At 49.0% G+C, this 19,103-nt stretch overlaps 1 protein-coding gene across 1 annotated transcript in view; it reads left to right on the top strand.

Moving 5' to 3' along the window:
- GALNT16 (polypeptide N-acetylgalactosaminyltransferase 16) overlaps nucleotides 1-19,103 on the top strand; it is a 512,323-nt gene that overhangs the window by 446,462 nt on the left and 46,758 nt on the right. The window contains exon 8 of the mRNA XM_086937043.1: nucleotides 10,902-10,986. Coding sequence (XP_086793169.1) covers nucleotides 10,902-10,986 — 85 coding nt within the window. The remainder of the gene's footprint in view (nucleotides 1-10,901; nucleotides 10,987-19,103) is intronic.

Here is a 19,103-nt window from a genome sequence, read left to right as displayed (position 1 = left end):
GAGGCTTGAGCGTTGCCATGCAGCCCTCCATGGCTTTTCACACACATCCCTACCTGCAGAGAATTGTACGCAGGGATTCGCGCTGTAATCCCGTGCCTCCCTGAGGCATGTGTAGCGACGAGAAATGTTTTGTTTCCTTCAAATGTGTTCCTTTGTGCAGTATCGCTGCCCTGTACAGCTCACACACAAAGAGGGGAACGCTTTTAAGCCTCGTTTTTGTGCAGGAACGGACCCCTTCCTGTGCAAAACCTATGCTGACTGCAACACAGACACCCTTGCACTATGCCACAATCGTGCCTACGTTGGCGCATGGTAGCCAGAAGTGTGCCAGCGCATGGAGAGAGTAGAACAGCGCCACAGCTTATACTGTTCTGATGTCTCCGATTCACACAAAGCAGCGCTGCATCTATACTTCCCGCTCTGCCTTTTGTGACCGCTTTGTAAATCTGGCTTCAAGGTTCAATGGAGTGATCATAACAATGCCAAGGATGACAGTCATTCCTAGTCTATTTTGAGTGAGTGTTGTGGACCTTCAAATGTAAATGTGGGGTTCTTGTAAAGCGCACTGTTACTCTAACCGAGTGTCCTGGCGCTGCAGACCGCTGGGGAACCCGTCCTGTTTTTCCCTGTGAGATGGTCCCTTTCTGGGTATCTCCAGGGTGAAACCAGGCATCCCCGGCGTCTGTGGGGGCCGTTGTAGAGATGAGCAAGCTTAATGCCCAGAGTTGCCGAGTGTGATCCCTGGTTAGAGTAGGCACCGAGGCGAGAATTATCGAGTCCGCTGACCCTGTTCCACGACCCTGCCGTGTCGGGAATTGAACCCTGGTCCCGGGCCGTTCTCTGCTTACAGGTCTGCCACCTCTAACCAGTGAGCCACACCTCTCCACAAGGCAGGAAACTCTTCAAGGAGGCAGTTTTAGAGTCATGTAGAGAGACTGTTGCACCTTGCGCAGGCGGGAGGGTGTACCAGGGTCAGTGCCAGGGGGTTAAAAGGGTAGGATCTGAAGGAGGTACATGTTTGTTGACAGTATAATGATCATAGATTTTAGAGCAGGAGGTGCACAGGGTAGTAAAAAGGGGTGACAAGGCCATTATCATTTAAAGACTATGGTAAGAGAGCTGTACCGGGCCATGGTGCTTACCGGCCTCTCGGGTATCTAGAGTAGGAGGCGGATGGGCACGAGGCAGGCCAGGCCAGGTGCAGGTGGCACAGTCCATCGCTAGTTTCAGGGATGCGGGTAGTGAGCAAGGTGGGCGAGGATGATATGCCAGTGAGCCAGTTTTGAGAGGACCAAGTGTTTTAGAGTCCTTGGCCATGTTTTTGGCAAAGTGGTCATCGATTTTGCAGTGGATGAGTAGGTTGTAAAGGGTGGCTGCTCAAGTCCTGAAGAGGCCCTCCCCAATCTGACTGCCCAAGAGATCCTGAGATGCAGACAGATGTTCTGTTTACATTATTCTTATATTTTAAAAGCTAGAGCTCACCAATGCATTGTGCCCAACTGTGAGAAGTTGGCCTGATATATGATGTTTCCAATTCTGGAACCACCTTGTATCAGTCCAAACAATCCCTTATGGTGTCTGGTTGTAAGTCAACCTTATAGACAAGCTATCCTAGTGGTAGCATGGACTAAGCAGCCTAAAGGCTAAACTCAAGAGGTCGTGTTAAGCGAGCTGTTTTACCAATCACAATCCTGTAATACCAAATGAAAGGACACCACACAAGTATATATTATAAAAATATATGTGTTTATTACTAAAATAATCCCCAGTATTCTTTATGAGCAAAGGGGCACAAGCGTTAAATCAAAAGCACAGTATAACATATGAAAGTTGCACAATTATGGATTAGGGCGGGTGGCCACTCAAACCATATATTAAGAAAGTGGTATAAGAGATACCAATCGAACAGTGGTTAGGCCTAGGGCCTAGGGAATCGCTGGGAGCAGTCGGGACAAGCAATGCTGAAGTCGGGAAAAGCCCGCGGGATTCGGGTGCAGCGCTTAAAGCACACACATGCACCAATGCAAAGTCAATGGTGCGTAAAAGTTAGACAAATAGAGTTTAAGGATACTTCCGCTGAACCTAGAAGGACAAAACTTTAAACACAGACCCTAGAGGTGTGTACCAGTGTGGGAACACCGACGTTGCTGAGTTACCTCACCCACAGGAAGCGGGTGCATAGGGTCGAAGTGGCGTCGGGTTTCGTCACGCAGGTTGTTGGTGCTTGAAGCTGAAGATGCTGCAGGCGATGTGAAGGAGAAGTGTCCGGTGTGATCCAAGGGTGGATCAGAGTTGTAAAGTACCTGAAAGCAGAGGGGACAGAGTCTGGGTCACTCAGTAGTGACCAGGGTGGAACCAGGACGGAACCAGGCAATGTCGGGCGCAATCAGGTGGTTGTTGAGGAGCTTCTCTCCGCTGCCACGTGGGCTCTGGGGTATCTGCGACGTACAGGAGCAGGTCACGAGCTGTCCCACGCAGGTTCTCATCGAAGGCGCTGTTGGCTTCAAGATCGGAACAAACAACACTTGGCAAGAGCAATCCACATGGGATTGGAAGATTGCTTCTCACTCGGACCAGGAGGGTCAGAGTGGGTGCTCCTTTTCAGGAGAGCGGGTGCAAGTCTGGAGTAATCAGAATCATAAGTCGTATTTTGGTTTTCATCAGCGCAGGGGCCACAAGCCAGCTGGCAAGTGACTGGGCCAACGCGTTGAGCCAAAGAAAGCAGAAGGGCCCCACGCAGCACTCGTCGAGTGTAGAGCAGTGAGCTTCGGTGCAAAAGTGGCTCAGGGTTGGGGCTTCTCAAACCCCGGTGTACAGCTTCGAGGGTCACTCGTGGGCTGCACGGTCAGCGTCTCGTGGTCTTTTCAAGATGGCGTTCCCCAAGCTTCCGGTCACCTCCACGGGTCTCAGCTCTGCAGGGACTGTGGATCAGGCTGTAAGAAGGCAGGCAAGTTTGATCTCGTTGATCTCTGTTGCTCGAGTTCCGGCGGGAACTGCAACAAAGCAGATGTTGAGGTGCTGGATGGTGCCTGTTTGCACAGGGTGGTCACTCCTTGACCACAAGGAAGATTCTTCAGTCTTCTACGTCGAGTAGGATGTCGAAGGGTCCAGAGTTTCATTTCAAATGTTTCATCAGGATAATCTGAGTGCGTTGGCACTGCTCCCATTCTTATACCAATCTAGGGGGCTGGATTACCTGCTAGGTCCCCTCCTATGGGTGGGACCCAGGAAGGGGGTGGATATACCTCTTTCCCTTTGATCCAGGCCACGCTGGGACTAGGGCTGGTGTGCCCCAGAACCGGTTTGGCCGGATTATGCAAGGGGCAGCCTTGTGCTCCCCAGGCAGTGTCTGGTTTCTTTCAAACCTCCCTGCTCCAATCCACTATCTCCTGTCTGAGGTGGTGTGACACCTCCCTGTCACAGGAAACCCTTTGTCCAGGCCTCCTTGGCTGAGTTTCGGTCAGCAGCAGGAGGCCAGACCTGTGTCTGTGGCAGAAGCATCCATTTTGTGGTGCTGAGGCTCCTTTTAAAATCAACCGCTTTTTAGCAAAGTAGCATGTCGTCTCCCTCTAGAGGGGTGGAATGCTATCCCCGTCGACAGGACTGGCGAGGGATAGTATTCCAAATCATATGACACCTTACACGACATGTTTTGATAAAGCCAAACCAAAGTTGACATATAACCGCGAGAATTATAATGCATTTAATAGTATATGGTATGGCATTATCCCGGAACAGCTTAGGGAATTGGTCCCGACAGCTGCAGACAGGCTCAGCTCATGCTAGAGCACCATCTCACATAAAACCAAGCACTCTGCCTCCAGGATTGTTAAGGCCTGCCATAGGAGTGGCTTATAGGTTTATATGTGTCCAGATAGGTTTAGATATAGGCATACTATATCTAAGCAAGGGGTGATTACACCACCTTGCCCCAGCTGAGTGATCAGCCAGTTGTGTCAATTTTGGATAGCCAGCCAGGGGTGGCAAAAGATATGCTGCAGCCCCTGGTAGGCCTTGGATGCACCTATGCCCTGGGCACCTATAGTGCTCTGTACAGGGGCTGATAAGGTGACCCAAGCCAATCTAGTTATGCACCTATGGTACATGGAATCCATTTTACAGACAGAGCAGATAGCCTGGGGCCCTGATTAGCAGGGAACCAGGCCAACTAAGTCGAAAACCAGCTAAACACAAGGCAAAAAATCTGGGGTAACCATAGTCAGGTAGCCACCTTCCTACACCAACATTCCGTCTGTTCCCTTAGGGGGGCCAGTTATAACTGGTCATGGCCGGTTGCACATCTTTGCACATTTTAGCCAGTTCCCTGTATACCCAGTTAATACGCGTGGCCAATTTTGTGATGCCCAATTGGCACCTCTTGCCCATTTCCCTGTTTGCCCAATTTTCACCCTATGGTCAGTTTCCATCCTACTTCCTTGGTCAATGCAGTACAGGATTGCCAGTTTCAAGCATGCCTCTTTGTCTTCTCATGACCTTTTCCCTGTGTGTGCAGCTGGCACGTCATTACCAATTTCCAGCATGTCCATTGGTGCATTTCGCCCTGTTCCTGTGTGTGCAGCTGACACGTTCTTGCCAGTTTCCCTTATGCTCACTTGGTACATCATGGCCTGTTCAAGGCCATTGAAGGTTTGAAGTATGCCCATTTGGTACTTTTCGCCCTGCTCCTGTGTGTGGAGCTGACACGTCCTTGCCAGTTTCCAGCATGCCCATTGGTGCATTTTGCCCTGTTCCTGTGTGTGCAGCTGACACGTCCTTGCCAGTTTCCAGCATGCCCATTGGTGCATTTTGCCCTGTTCCTCTGTGTGCAGCTGACACGTCCTTGCCAGTTTCCAGCATGCCCATTGGTGCATTTTGCCCTGTTCCTCTGTGTGCAGCTGACACGTCCTTGCCAGTTTCCAGCATGCCCATTGGTGCATTTTGCCCTGTTCCTCTGTGTGCAGCTGACACGTCCTTGCCAGTTTCCAGCATTGGCATTGGTGCATTTCGTCCTGTTCCTTTGTGTGCAGCTGACACGTCCTTGCCAGTTTCCAGCATGCCCATTGGTGCATTTTCCCTGTTCCTTTGTGTGCAGCTGACACGTCCTTGCCAGTTTCCAGCATGCCCATTGGTGCATTTCGCCCTGTTCCTTTGTGTGCTGCTGACACGTCCTTGCCAGTTTCCAGCATGCCCATTGGTGCATTTCGCCCTGTTCCTGTGTGTGCAGCTGACACGTCCTTGCCAGTTTCCAGCATGCCCATTGGTGCATTTTGCCCTGTTCCTCTGTGTGCAGCTGACACGTCCTTGCCAGTTTCCAGCATGCCCATTGGTGCATTTTGCCCTGTTCCTCTCTGTGCAGCTGACACGTCCTTGCCAGTTTCCAGCATTGGCATTGGTGGATTTCGTCCTGTTCCTTTGTGTGCAGCTGACACGTCCTTGCCAGTTTCCAGCATGCCCATTGGTGCATTTCCCCTGTTCCTTTGTGTGCAGCTGACACGTCCTTGCCAGTTTCCAGCATGCCCATTGGAGCATTTCGCCCTGTTCCTTTGTGTGCAACTGACACGTCCTTGCCAGTTTCCAGCATACCCATTGGTGCATTTCCCCTGTTCCTGTGTGTGCAGCTGTCACGTCCTTGCCAGTTTCCAGCATGCCCATTGGTGCATTTCGGCCTGCTCCTGTGTGTGCAGCTGACAGGTCCCTGCCAGTTTCCAGCATGTCCATTGGTGCATTTCGCCCTGTTCCTGTGTGTGCAGCTGACACGTCCTTGCCAGTTTCCAGCATGCCCATTGGTGCATTTTGCCCTGTTCCTCTCTGTGCAGCTGACACGTCCTTGCCAGTTTCCAGCATTGGCATTGGTGGATTTCGTCCTGTTTCTTTGTGTGCAGCTGACACGTCCTTGCCAGTTTCCAGCATGCCCATTGGTGCATTTCCCCTGTTCCTTTGTGTGCAGCTGACACGTCCTTGCCAGTTTCCAGCATGCCCATTGGAGCATTTCGCCCTGTTCCTTTGTGTGCAACTGACACGTCCTTGCCAGTTTCCAGCATACCCATTGGTGCATTTCCCCTGTTCCTGTGTGTGCAGCTGTCACGTCCTTGCCAGTTTCCAGCATGCCCATTGGTGCATTTCGGCCTGCTCCTGTGTGTGCAGCTGACAGGTCCCTGCCAGTTTCCAGCATGTGCATTGGTGCATTTCGCCCTGTTCCTGTGTGTGCAGCTGACACGTCCTTGCCAGTTTCCAGCATGCCCATTGGTGCATTTCCCCTGTTCCTTTGTGTGCAGCTGACACGTCCTTGCCAGTTTCCAGCATGCCCATTGGTGCATTTTGCCCTGCTCCTGTGTGTGCAGCTGACACGTCCTTGCCAGTTTCCAGCATGCCCATTGGTGCATTTCCCCTGTTCCTTTGTGTGCAGCTGACACGTCCTTGCCAGTTTCCAGCATGCCCATTGGTGCATTTCGCCCTGCTCCTGTGTGTGCAGCTGGCACGTCCATGCCAGTTTCCAGCATGCCATTGGTGCATTTCCCCTGTTCCTTTGTGTGCAGCTGACACGTCCTTGCCAGTTTCCAGCATGCCCATTGGTGCATTTCTCCCTGCTCCTGTGTGTGCGGCTGACATGTCCTTGCCAGTTTCCAGCATGCCCATTGGTGCATTTCCCCTATTCCTTTGTGTGCAGCTGACACGTCCTTGCCAGTTTCCAGGATGCTCATTGGTGTATTTCGCCCTGTGCCTGTGTGCAGCTGACACGTCCTTGCCAATTTCCAGCATGCCAATTGGTGCATTTCCCCTGTTCCTTTGTGTGCAGCTGACACGTCCATGCCAGTTCCCAGCAATCCATTGGTGCATTTCCCCTGTTTCTTTGTGTGCAGCTGACACGTCCTTGCCAGTTTCCAGCATGCCCATTGGTGCATTTTGCCCTGCTCCTGTGTGTGCAGCTGACACGTCCTTGCCAGTTTCCAGCATGCCCATTGGTGCATTTCTCCCTGCTCCTGTGTGTGCGGCTGACATGTCCTTGCCAGTTGAAGGTTTGAAGTATGCCCATTTGGTACTTTTCGCCTAGTTCCTGAGCGTGCGGCTGGCACGTCATTACCAGTTTCCAGTGTCCCCTAGTTTCACGATGCCCTGTTAATGTAAATGTATTGCGACTTATATAGCGCACGTATCACCCAAAGGCATCAAGGCGCTTGCCTTGGGAACCCGTCCTGGCTTTTCCCTGTGAGATAACCCCTACTGGGCATCCCCAAGGTGAAAGCCAGGCATCCCGCAGCGGGTGGGCCGCCGTAGTGGAGATTAAGCAAGCTATTGCCCACAGTTGCAGCGTGGGACCCCATGATTAGAGTATGCGCCCAGGTGAGAATTATCGAGTCCGTGGACATTTTTGGGCTCAGGACCCTGCCGCGTCGGGAATTGAACCCTGGTCCCGGGCCAGACCACTGCATCAGGGTCTGCCGTTCTAATCAGTGAGCCACACTCCTCCACTGAGCCACAGTCCTCCACTGAGCCACACTCCTCCACTGAGCCACACTCCTCCACAGGATCTCTTGTCCACTTCCATCTGTGCCTGGTGTCACACATCGATCCGTTTCATGCACGTGTTCCCTCCCGACGGGCCTCCTGCAGTGCTGCTGGGAGGGGAAAGGATGTGGACGGTCCAGTGTGGCCCTTGGCGCGAGCCTTCTGTCCCGCGTCAATCCATCGCCTGTCATTCAGAATGAGGCCCCCCCAGGGAGGAGGTCTGGGCAGGCTGGGGGCTGCAGCCCCCTCCCTGCCAAGGGTGTACATTCATCTAAAAATAGACATTCACCTATGCCCTCAATAAACCCTTCTTCCGCAAAAAACACCCCAGCGAATCGTGGTTTCTTTCCACGTCGCGCCGTTGCAGGGTTATCCGCTGTGAACAGGTGTCTTATTCGCCATAACCTTGGCATGACGACACCTGAGCCATTCCCACAAGGATCTGAACCTATGACCCGCAGGTCATGCGCAGATGGCGCCTTAACCCACTGAGCCGTGCCACTGATGAAGGTGGCACGCCCACAGTCTGGTTGCCATAGCTGGCACGGTCTGCGCCTTGGAGGTGATGTCGTGCCACCCCCTGGCCTGGCTCTTAGCAGCTGCCTTTATAACCGGAGGAGGGGCCCCTGCAGGGCGGGCAGCGTGCCACGGCATTAGCATGCCTGGCACATGCCAGTGCTTACATTAAGCCCCGAGCCCTCTACAGTGGCCTCATTACGCCGGTGACAAGCTTGTAAAAGTAAATGGCGGGTGGAAATCTCTATTCCATAAAAGACGCGTCTGAGCAGCGGGAGCGCTCGCGCGTGGACGAAACTCTTAAGTTTAGCCTCAAATGAGGCGTGAAACGCGCCAGGTGAACGCCAGGCTTCCGAAATGGGGGCAGAGCTCTCCCTTTTCTCTGCTGATGGGCGCCGCGCTCACGGCACTGGAGAGGAATTTAGAGCAGGCCAGAACTGGGGCCAGAGATAACAATCGGGGCACAACAATAAGGTGGAAAGTGTGCATCCATTAATATGTGGCAGTGTGTTGTGTACAAATGAGCAGGTTTGCAATTTACGTCTGATTATAGTTTGCACTCCCAGAAATTGGGAATTCTGTGCACTTTACGCACCAATTCACCCATTTTTAAGTGCGCCAAATTGAGTTTTGTTCAATTTGCTCCCAACAGAGCACAGGTTTTTTTCCGGGCAAACCACCCCGATTTTTTGCCAGGGTATGATCCTGTTTTGGGTACAAACGAGGGGCAGGTTTATCAAGGGATTGCGTTGCCCATGCATCACGCAGGGGCAGGGCCAGGGCAACACAACCCCTAAATTAGATATACCAAGCACTGCAGCCACCGCGCATGGCCCTGCGTTGCTTGGAAAATCTGCAGCACCGAAATGCAGCGCAAGTCACTGCCTTGCGTTACTCTGCGCCAGGAATGCTCTATATGTGTGGAGAGTGGGCGTGCCCACGCATCCACCAATCGATTTGGGCGCATTCCCAAATTTATCAAGACAGGCAAACATAGGAATGCATCAAAACGCTACGGCTTCCCAGGTAAGGCACATTCCGCAGCACACTTAACCACTTGCATGCTGCCACGATTCCGCGCCTGTGCGGCAAAATCACGAGTGGGCGGGTTTATGACGGCCCCCAGCCGTCATCAGCACACGAGCGCCGTAGTGCATGACGGATGGGGGCCGTCATCAGCATGGAAGGGGTTAAAAAGAGGGAAACGCCTTTAAGGATTGTTTATGTGCAGGAAGTGGGCCTTCCTGCACAAACACAAGCCTGCCTGCAATGCCGGCGCCCTTGAACCATGGTGCAAAGGTGCCTGAATTGTCACAAGGCAGCTCATTCTGCACCAGCGCAAGGAGAGGACAAGAATGCACCATATAATGTTATGTAATTGTGCATTCCTACCCTATCCCCTTTCACGCAGCGCAGGAAGTTGTCTTGTAACATTGCGTTGCTTGAAAGTATGATCAATTAGACTCTAGATTTGGGCCCAAAATAGATTAACAGCCCTAACCTAATCTGTCCTTTGACTTCGAAAACCTAGAGCGTCTTTGGAACTCTCGCCACTTTATTCAACTTGTACAAACTAAGCCTACATGTGGGATCCGCTTGCACTTGTAACAGAAGGCATCTGAAGATTTAGATCACAATAATAAAGCATACAAAAGGAACATTTGCATAATTATGCCTAGTTTCTGTCACTCATGAAACTCCTGTTCTTTAGGATAATTGCAGAATTTCAAACTGCAGGCATTTTGCTAGATCAGCCATTTTTTTCTAGATTCTGGCAACGCATGAATACATGCTTTGTGTCAGTGCAACCTCCAGGTAGAATTTCCAACCAGGTCTTCGAAACAAGAAACACCAAGGCGATCTTCAAGCACACCTTCAGCCGGATCCAATGTGAAATGACACGACCTTCTCCAAGATCACAACTCCTTCTCTTTATATTCAAGGGTTAACCCTCCTTCTCCATGACAACCAAGGATGGCCCTTCACCAGCAAATCTCCAAGATCAGACACAAGCGAGCAGGCCCACTGACCCGGGAATCTCACTTACTTTAAAACTCTTGATTTTGGAACCAGACAAGCACTAGAAGCAAATACATTGTGCTGTTCATGGAGCTCTGGTGCAGTCATTTAGTCGCATATGGCGTGGTCGAAGCTGTCACGCGTTGCAAATGATCCCACAAATTCCTGCAGAAGTCAATTTCTTTCTGAAGCACTGAATACAAGGGGTGAGCTTGGCTGAAAGTTCTCTCACTTGCAAGAGGTTGGGCAACCACAGTCCAAAGAGATAGTGATTTGCCCACGGGTCCCCCAACTTGGCCAACAGGGGAGGTGGAATTCGAGCCTAAATCTCATAGCACCAAAGCTGGCAACTGATCCACTGGATCACCGAGTACTGGGTTTCCTGCAGCCTTAACGTTGCACTTCGGGGAGAATGTAGTCGCTCGTGAAGCTTGTAGTCAGAGAGGTAGGTGGAGGTGGAGAGGTGTGGTGCAGGGGCCAGGGCAACCTACTTCGGAGCACGGTTCGACACAGGGTTCACGGTTCGAGCTCCGGTGGCAGCTCAGCTCAGCACCATGTGACTCTAGGCAATAGCTTACTTAATTTCCATGACGGTCCCCAACGCCTTGAGACCTAAAAGGGTGAGTAGTTCGCGCTTTACAAATACGGATTTTTTTATTTTTTTTATTTTTAGTTATTAGGTGCACACATCACTCACCTCCACCATTGGAAACGTGGCCCTTTGCCTGTATGTTAGCAAAGTAAGTACCTAAAACCCCATTCCAATGGTTATCCTCGCCCAGCATGCAGGTATTTATAGGAAGACCTCCTCTCCTCATTGGTTCCACAATTGACCAATCTTGTTTTGTGTTTGTTTCAAGGATTTGACTGGAGCCTTCACTTCAAATGGGAGCAGATCCCTATAGACCAGAAGATGTCCAGGACGGACCCCACCATGTTCATACGGTAGGACACCTTCTCTACTCTAGGTCCCTGGGGTGGACAACAGAGGGCACTACTATTGGGAGTTTCTATAGGGAGGTGTAAGTGAATGGTTCAGTGAGTAAATGAATGTGTGATTGTGTTCAAGCACAAGAGAGAGAGATAGCACAAGTAGGTGAGTTAGGGCTTAATGAGTCTATAAGTGAGTGAGCATAAAAGCGAGTGACAGAGCAAGTGAGGGAGCTGAAGGGTTGATGAGTGAATCATTGAGTGATTTTAACGAGTGAGTGAAAGTGTGAGCACTTGATTAGGCAAGTAAGAGTCGGTAGAGTGTAAGTGATTCTGGGTGAGTAAGTGTGTGAAAGGGTAAAAGAGCAAAGGACTGGAAACGTTATTTCCCCTTTGTGAATAGTCTCAGGTCACCTGGGATGCAGGCAGGGGAGAAGGCAGTGGTCCAGGAAATCGCTGCCTGATCTCCCTGAATATTTCACAAAGTTTTTATTTTTTTTTAAAGCAGCAAAGGTTTTTTAGATTAACACAGCTAATTTAAACAAAAATGTTTTTGCAAACACACATGGATTGGGGTCTGGTGTTCCTTGCAAGCTTCTGCATCAGGTCGCAAATAGTGACCTGCCAAATTATAATTCATTAAGTAGGTCATTCTGCGACCTCCCGAGCCTGGATATATTACAATATGACCTATCAGTACATAGGTCACATGACAAAATTAAAGACAGATCGCAAAATGTCAGTGTGCAGTTTAACGCCACTTTCTGTGACCTGTCTCTTAGCACATCTAACCCTAGGTGAATGAAAGAGAGGAATGAGTGTGAGTGAACAATTGTGTGAATGAGTGATAATATGCAGTGCACACTGTGACCTGGCGTGATTTGAGAAATTCATGTTAGCTGTTCATGAACGGACTGTGAAAGAGCAGTCAGTCAAAATGTCCGCCAGTTAAAATGTCTGCCAATCAAAATGTCCGCCAGTTAAAATGGCTGCCAATCAAAATGTCCCCCAGTTAAAATGTCTGCCAATCAAAATGTCCCCCAGTTAAAATGGCTGCCAATCAACATGTCCGCTGGTTAAAAAGATTGCCAATCAAAATGTCTGTCACAACAGCGGGTATAGGGGCAGTGTGGTCTAAAGACAGGCACTTGTTACTCTATGTGAAAAATGAAACAGGCAGAGACGAAGTAATGCTTGCAAACAGTAATAGTCGTCATAGGATTTTATTGAGCGCACATATCACCTGGGGGTCTCAAAGCGCGAGCCAAAAACATAGAAGGGATGGAGAGACGACGGCAGAAGAAGAGGAGTGATCAAACGAGCCAGGTTTTTAGCCTTTTCCGAAACTGACTATGGTCAGTAACCACACGCTACTGCAGAGGGAGTGTGTTCCACAAAGTAGGGGCGAGATGTGAGAAGGATCTGCCACCAGCGCCTTGAGACCCTCCCGGGTGAGTAGTGCGCTATACACATGCCGTGATTGATTGATTGATTGATTCCTGGTGGTTCTCATTCTGTGAGGAGTGAGGAGATGTTTGGTTCCCGATCTGAGGGTTCTGTTAGGTAGGTATTAATTTAGTTTTTTTGCCAGATAATTTGGCCCCTATCCCATGAATGGTTTTGTGTACCAAACTGATGATCTTAAAACGGATTCATTTCCTGATGAGGAGCCAGTGGAGGGCTCTCAAACTCGGAGCAGATGGGGACCGTGACGGTAGATTTAGTACTGGTCTAGTGGCAGTATTCTGTAGCACTTGAAATTTGGCAAGAAGCTCTTTGTTGATGGAAGCCATAAGGGCGTTCCCATAATCGAGCCGACTAATGATTAGACCCTGCAAAAGCAGTTTTCTTGACTCAAGTGGGATCCATTGGAAGACCTTGTGTAGGCTTCGCATTAGTCCATAGCAAATGCCTGGTACATGGTTAACACATCTTTCATGGACAGTTTGATATCGATCATCACTCCTAGGTTACGAAATACGAGTTTAGGGGTAGGACAGGGGCAAAAATTCTGAGGCCAACAGTCACTGGACCAGGATTCAATGGCCTTCCTGAAGTGAATAATCTCTGTCTTACTTGCGTTGAGCTGAAGGTGGCTGGTTTGCATCCAGGTGCTGATATGGGCCATGAAGTTTATAAATCTAAATTTCGTGTCTAATGGATCTGCGCCAAGAGTGATCAATAGTTGAGTGTCGTCTGCATACGACACTGTGTCGAACCCATGGGATCTGATCACCCTAGACAGGGGTGCCACGTAAAGATTAAAATGGTGGGACTCAGGATAAATCCCTGGGATACTCCCTTATCCGGCTTTGAGAGACGAAGGTACCAATTTGAACCGTCTTGGTTTGATCCATTATATATCTCCTGAGCCAGTTTAGGGCATTTCCCCCGACTCCCAGCTCTCACAGTCGAAGTTTTAGAGTCCTGTGGGAGATGGTGTCAAAAGCAGCTGACAGATCAAGTAGGGCAAGAAGAGCTGACTGCCCGTTGTCCTGGGCAAGTCTTATATCGTCTACTACCTCTATCAGTGATTTTTTTTCAGTGCTGTGGACTGCCCTAAATCCCGATTGAGATGGGTCCAACAATGCATTGCTTTCTAGGAAGGTTGTAAGTTGCTTATTAACCAAGGACTCAAGGACTTTCTCAAAATAGGGAAGGAGAGAGATCGGTTGATAGTTGCTTGATTCTCTAGGGTCTATAGACAGCTTTTTCAGGATACGTTTGACCCTGGCTGCCTTCCAATTTAAGGGAACAGTGGCACAATTTAGGCATAGATTAAAAAGGTCAGTAAGACTTTTGAGGAGAGCTGGGGCAATGTTGGACAGGGTATGGGGTGAGACAGGATCAGCCAGAGAGCCTGATTTGACTTTGAAAAGGGCAAGACTAACGTCCTCCTGGGTGAGTTTAGTGAACTCATTTAGATAACTTAAGGTAGGTGTCGAATTGCTGATGGGCGCGTTATAATGGTATTCAGTTGTCGGATTAGGAAGGAGGTTATAAATGGTGTTAATCTTTTTCTCAAAGAAGGCGGAAAGTGTGTTAGCCCAATCTGTTGAGGTGGGATTTTCAGACTGGCAGGAGGAGGGACTGATGAATTCCTTTAGTATTTTGTACAGTTCTTTGTTTGAGTTTGCGGCCTTGTCAATTCTGTCACTAGTGTAGCTTTTTATTAGCTGATTTGATGTTGTCAAGATAGTGTCTGTGGGTAAGTTTGTACTCCAGCCTATCCTCAATGTTTTTAGAGTTCCTCCATTTGCGATTGTCTTTCCTATTGGCCAGTTTATCAGATTTTAAGTCTTCGTTGATACTTTAAGCTTGAGTTTGCCCTTGGTCAGGAGTGCGGCAATGTCAATGACCTGAATAATTGCCTTCTCGTAGGCCTCTACTGCATGGTTTATATATTATCGTTGTCTTTGTAGGGCGGAAGGCTGAGGTGTCAGTGAGAAGATGGCTACACTGACTTTCTTCCAGGGTCCACTCCACTTCTGTTCACTGATGGGGTTACCGTAAGTGGAGGCAGGCTGTAAAGAACATTTTAATAAGCAGTGGTCTGACCAAAGCTCGGGTATAGGGGGTTCAACTTTAATATTGAATGAATTTGTGAACAAGAGATCAAGAGTGTGGCCTGCTGAATGAGTGGGCCCTGGTACCAGTTGTCGTAGACCCAATGTGTTAAGACTGGAGATCCTTTAGCTTGTATCGGTTTCAGCAAGAAGGTCTGCATGAAAATTAAGATCGCCGATAAGGCGAAAGTAGTCGGCTGCTAACACATGTGAGGCAATAATCTCTATCAAATGATTGGTGAAATTTGTTTTGGGGCCAGGGGTGGGGGCGGAGGGGGGCCTGTAGACTAAGGCACCTCTCCAGGTTCCCTTAGAGTAGTTTTCCATGTTAAAAATGCAGAGTTCAACCCATTCCGACAAAGCTTTTCAAGTATGCTAATCTTGTTGCCGTCCCTGGAGGCAATTGCTAGGTCTCCCTAATTAATATTCATTAGTCAATTCGTTCTGTGATTCCTGTGACTGGAGATTTTGAAATGCAACCTTTAGTAATAGTTAAATTGCAAAATCAGATCGTAGAAATTTGGTGTGCACTTTGCAACCACTTTTTGTAACCAAGTACATCTGGCACTACGTGGTAGATGTATCAAGCCTTTTGCGATTCGTAAAGCCCGATATTCGGTGAATTTCGGCCTTTGCGACTCGCAAAAGGCTTTTTTGCATTTTTTGAAATGTATCACAGAATCGCAAAATAAGGAATCGCAAACATTTGCGATTCCTTATTTTGCTTAAGCATTTAAGGAATGGCAAATTTTGCGATTCCTTAAATGCGATGTATGTGGGTTATAGAACTTGCGAATTTGTGTTAAGAAATCGCAAATTACCACCAACTTGTAGTTTGTGGTAATTTGCGATTTCATTTAATAAAGCCCTATTTTGCATTTGTGAAGGTGGCATGTGACGCACATGCATGCCCATAGGGCATGTATGTGCCCCATATGCACACACATGTACATTTCAGGGGTGCAGCAGGGTGTCTTTGAGACACCCCTGCACCCTTGAAATAATTCTCAATTTGAGAATTTGCAAATTGGGATTCGCAAATTAAGAAATATTTCGCAATCATTCCTATGGGCCTCCTGGCCCATAGGAATGCATGGGAATGTATTCCTTAATTGCAAATTCGCAAATTGCGAATTCGCAAATAAGGAAGACTAAGAAATCGCAAAAAAATTGAGATTTTCTACATACATTCAATTTTGCTATTTCTAAATAGCGATTCCTTAAAAATCGTTATTTAGAAATCGCAAAATGGAATCTTGATACATCTACCCCTAGGTGAATAAAAGAGGAAATGTATGAGTGAGCAAGTGTGTGAAGGAGTGAGCAAGTAGCCTTATGCAGCAACCACTATCACATGGCATCGTTTAGGAAACTCATATTAGTTAATTAAGAATTCATGGTGGCTTTTTGTTTCTTCTTTGTCTCTATGGCCCGTTCTTTCTTTCTTCCTTCTTGTTTCTTTATGATATATTCTTCCTCTTCCTATTTTCTTATAGTTGGAGTCCGGGGTATGGGTTCCATGGGAGGAACATTGTTCGTGTCCCTTTATGCTCTTAGATCCTGTCGACATTGCTTGCTTCGTGGTTGGGTCACTGCAGATTGGTGGGGTTGCTCTTGTATTTCTACTTGCCTATTGTTCTCCCATTGGTACGTTCAACTGAAGGCTAATATCCTAGTACGTAAATAGCTTGACACTGGTATCGTAATAATGCCTTTCGTTTGATCCTTCAACTTTATTGTAAATTGGAATCCTCATGTATCCTGCTACACTGTGGGTAATCTTGGTCGCTAATTCTGATTTAATACTGCCAGTCGGGCCTGAGTACGCAGTGTAAATATCCTATGTTGCAAGATATTTTGGCGTCTGTTGATAATGTATGATGGCCTTTTGGCCTTTCCTTGCTTTGCACACGATGTAATCCTGTGGTTTCCTAATAAAAATTTAAAAAAAAAAAAAGAATTCATGGTGGATGCGCAGTTAGTTAAAATGGCCACCAGACCAGCAGCAAGAGGGGCAGTGGGAACTAACCACCACCTTTCGCTCTATGTGACGAACTATAGAAGTGGAGATGAAGTAATGGGCAAGAAAATAAACATAATCTCCATTTTATACCACAGACCAGTAACTGAATTGCCTCCTGGTATTTAATATTAAACTCCCCCCCCCCCCCCCCCCTCCATCCCCCCCACACCACCCAACCCGGTCTGTTCATCAACAATCTCAACAAGAGGATTGGTTGCCAGCGGCCCAGCCTCCTCATCCATGTCATAATCTCTCTGACCAAGCTGAGGGCAATAACTCCTCGCAGGGGCCCCCGCTCCCTGTAATGCATGCCTGATTGATGCCGCGGCGCAGGCCGGCGCCTGTCGACTGCCTATCGGTTTTTGTTTTTGTTTTTATTGCAAGGCTCTTAAAACGTAAATAAAAAAGGCCCCGGCCATTAAAAAATGCCCAGCTTCACAAAATGGAAGTATTTCATGCTTCTTGGCAGGATTGTAAAGTCTGAAAGTTATGGCTCCGGGTGTCAGCCGTGCCAGGCCGCCGCGGTATCTGAGTGATGGATTGCTTTACCCTTCCAGATAAAGGGCACCTCTGGCTTCCCCGTTTGATTGTCAGGGACACGCAGGCAGGTCTGTTCCCTGCTGATGTATATCTGATTTTTGTACCTCCGGTGGCAATGGCGGAAAGGTTACTCTGCGCCTCATCCCGGCATCCCCTGAACACGGCTCCTCGCGGAGCTCGGCTCAGTGAGTGTTCGGTCCCTCAGGCGCGCACTGCTCCTCAGCAGTCAGGAGCACAACTGATGCTGAACGGAGCTAGCAGCGGCCTTACACTTCAGCAGAGTTCAGTAGATGCAAGGACAGGGAGGGGGAGGGGAGGGCCTTCTGCAGGGGCTATACAAACACCCCCGCAGCCCCCGTGGTGCAGGGTGGGCCCCAGTCTTCAGTGGATGAAGAGGGCCCCCGCAGCTCAGGTCGAGATCTGTGAGAGGCTCTGAAGCAGCAGCTGCCGGTCTGCGGCCTGCTCTGAGCTCCTTGCTCTGACCCAGGACTGAAGAGAAACAATGTAGCAAGTTACATTGTTTCTCTTCAGTCCGAGAGCGCCAGGATAGGGGAGAGAGTGGAGAGAGAGAGAGAGAGAGAGAGAGAGAGAGAGAGAGAGAGAGAGAGAGAGAGAGGAGAGAGAGTGGAGAGAGAGAGTGGAGAGAGTGGAAAGAGTGGAGAGAGAGTAGAGAGAGAGAGAGAGAGAGAGAGAGAGAGAGCGAGAGAGTGGAGAGAGAGAGTGAGAGAGTGGAGAAAGTGGAGAGAGAGAGTGGAGAGTGGAGAGAGAGAGTGGAGAGAGAGAGACTGAGACTAAGAGAGAGAGAGAGACTAAGAGAGAGAGAGAGAGACTAAGAGAGAGAGAGAGACTAAAAGAGAGAGAGAGACTAAGAGAAAGACAGAGACTAAGAGAAAGAGAGAGACTAAGAGAGAATAAGAGAGAGAGAGAGAGAGAGACTGACAGAGAGAGAGACTGACTAACTGACAGAGAGAGAAAGAGAGACTGACAGAGAGCCTGGCTGGTTGAGAGAGAGACTGGCTGACTGAGAGGGAGAGACTGGCTGACTGAGAGAAATTGACAGAGAGAGAGAGACTGTCTGAGAGACTGACTGACAGAAAGGGAGAGCCTGACTGAGACTGAGAGAGAGACTGACTGACAGAGAGACTGGCAGAAAGAGAGAGATAGATAGACTGACAGAGAGATAAACTGACTGACTGAGAGAGACTGACTGACTGAGAGAGACTGAATGACAGAGAGAGATAGATTGACTGATTGACAGAGAGAGAGAGAGAGGGAGAGAGAGAGACTATAATGGAATTGGGGTCAAAGTGTGCATGAAGCTATACAATGCCTCTTAAGATTGCTATTGTCTACTGATAAAAATGTATTATCAAAATTTGCTCTTTGTAGTTACATCTGCTTTTGAAATACTGCATTGTCGCATTGTCTAATGTTTTAAAACAGAAACGAGAAGGAGCAGTGGATGCACTTTTGTCAAAACTGAACGATGAGTGGGCCCGATGTTGTATATCATGACAGGAGTCTGCATCAGGAAACCCACCGTACTGATGGCAGGGCCTGCTGGCAGACTAAGCCCAACCTTTACCTCCACCATCCAGCGTTACTTATAACGGCTGTATTGGTGACAGTGGTGTAACAATAGCTCGGCATCCCCTGCAGTATGGCGGGTCGCTGACCTGAGAGCTCTAGACTGGCACGAAGAATGGGGGGGGGGCCCTTCATGTACTTTGCAGGGGGGCCCCCTCAAGTTTCGTTACGCCACTGGCCTTCTGGGGTAACAGGTTTGGGGATCGTATGGCAATCACTATGTGCTGCAGAGGAGGTCTCGTGGCCCAAACCGACCAGGAGAGGAGAGCTTTGCTACCCACCTATGCAATGTGAAGGAACTGTTTACACTGGGCTTGTCACTGGGAGCCCTGGTTCAGAAGGCATGACTTTGGGCATGGTGTGTAACTGGAGCCCGGGTTCAGAAGGCATGACTTTGGGCATGGGGTGTAACTGGA

The sequence above is a fragment of the Lissotriton vulgaris genome, chromosome 9 (assembly GCF_964263255.1).
Source record: "Lissotriton vulgaris chromosome 9, aLisVul1.2, whole genome shotgun sequence".
NCBI lineage: Eukaryota > Metazoa > Chordata > Amphibia > Caudata > Salamandridae > Lissotriton > Lissotriton vulgaris.
The sequence above is the reverse complement of the archived record's forward strand: the minus strand, read 5'-3'. Positions and strand labels throughout refer to the sequence as shown.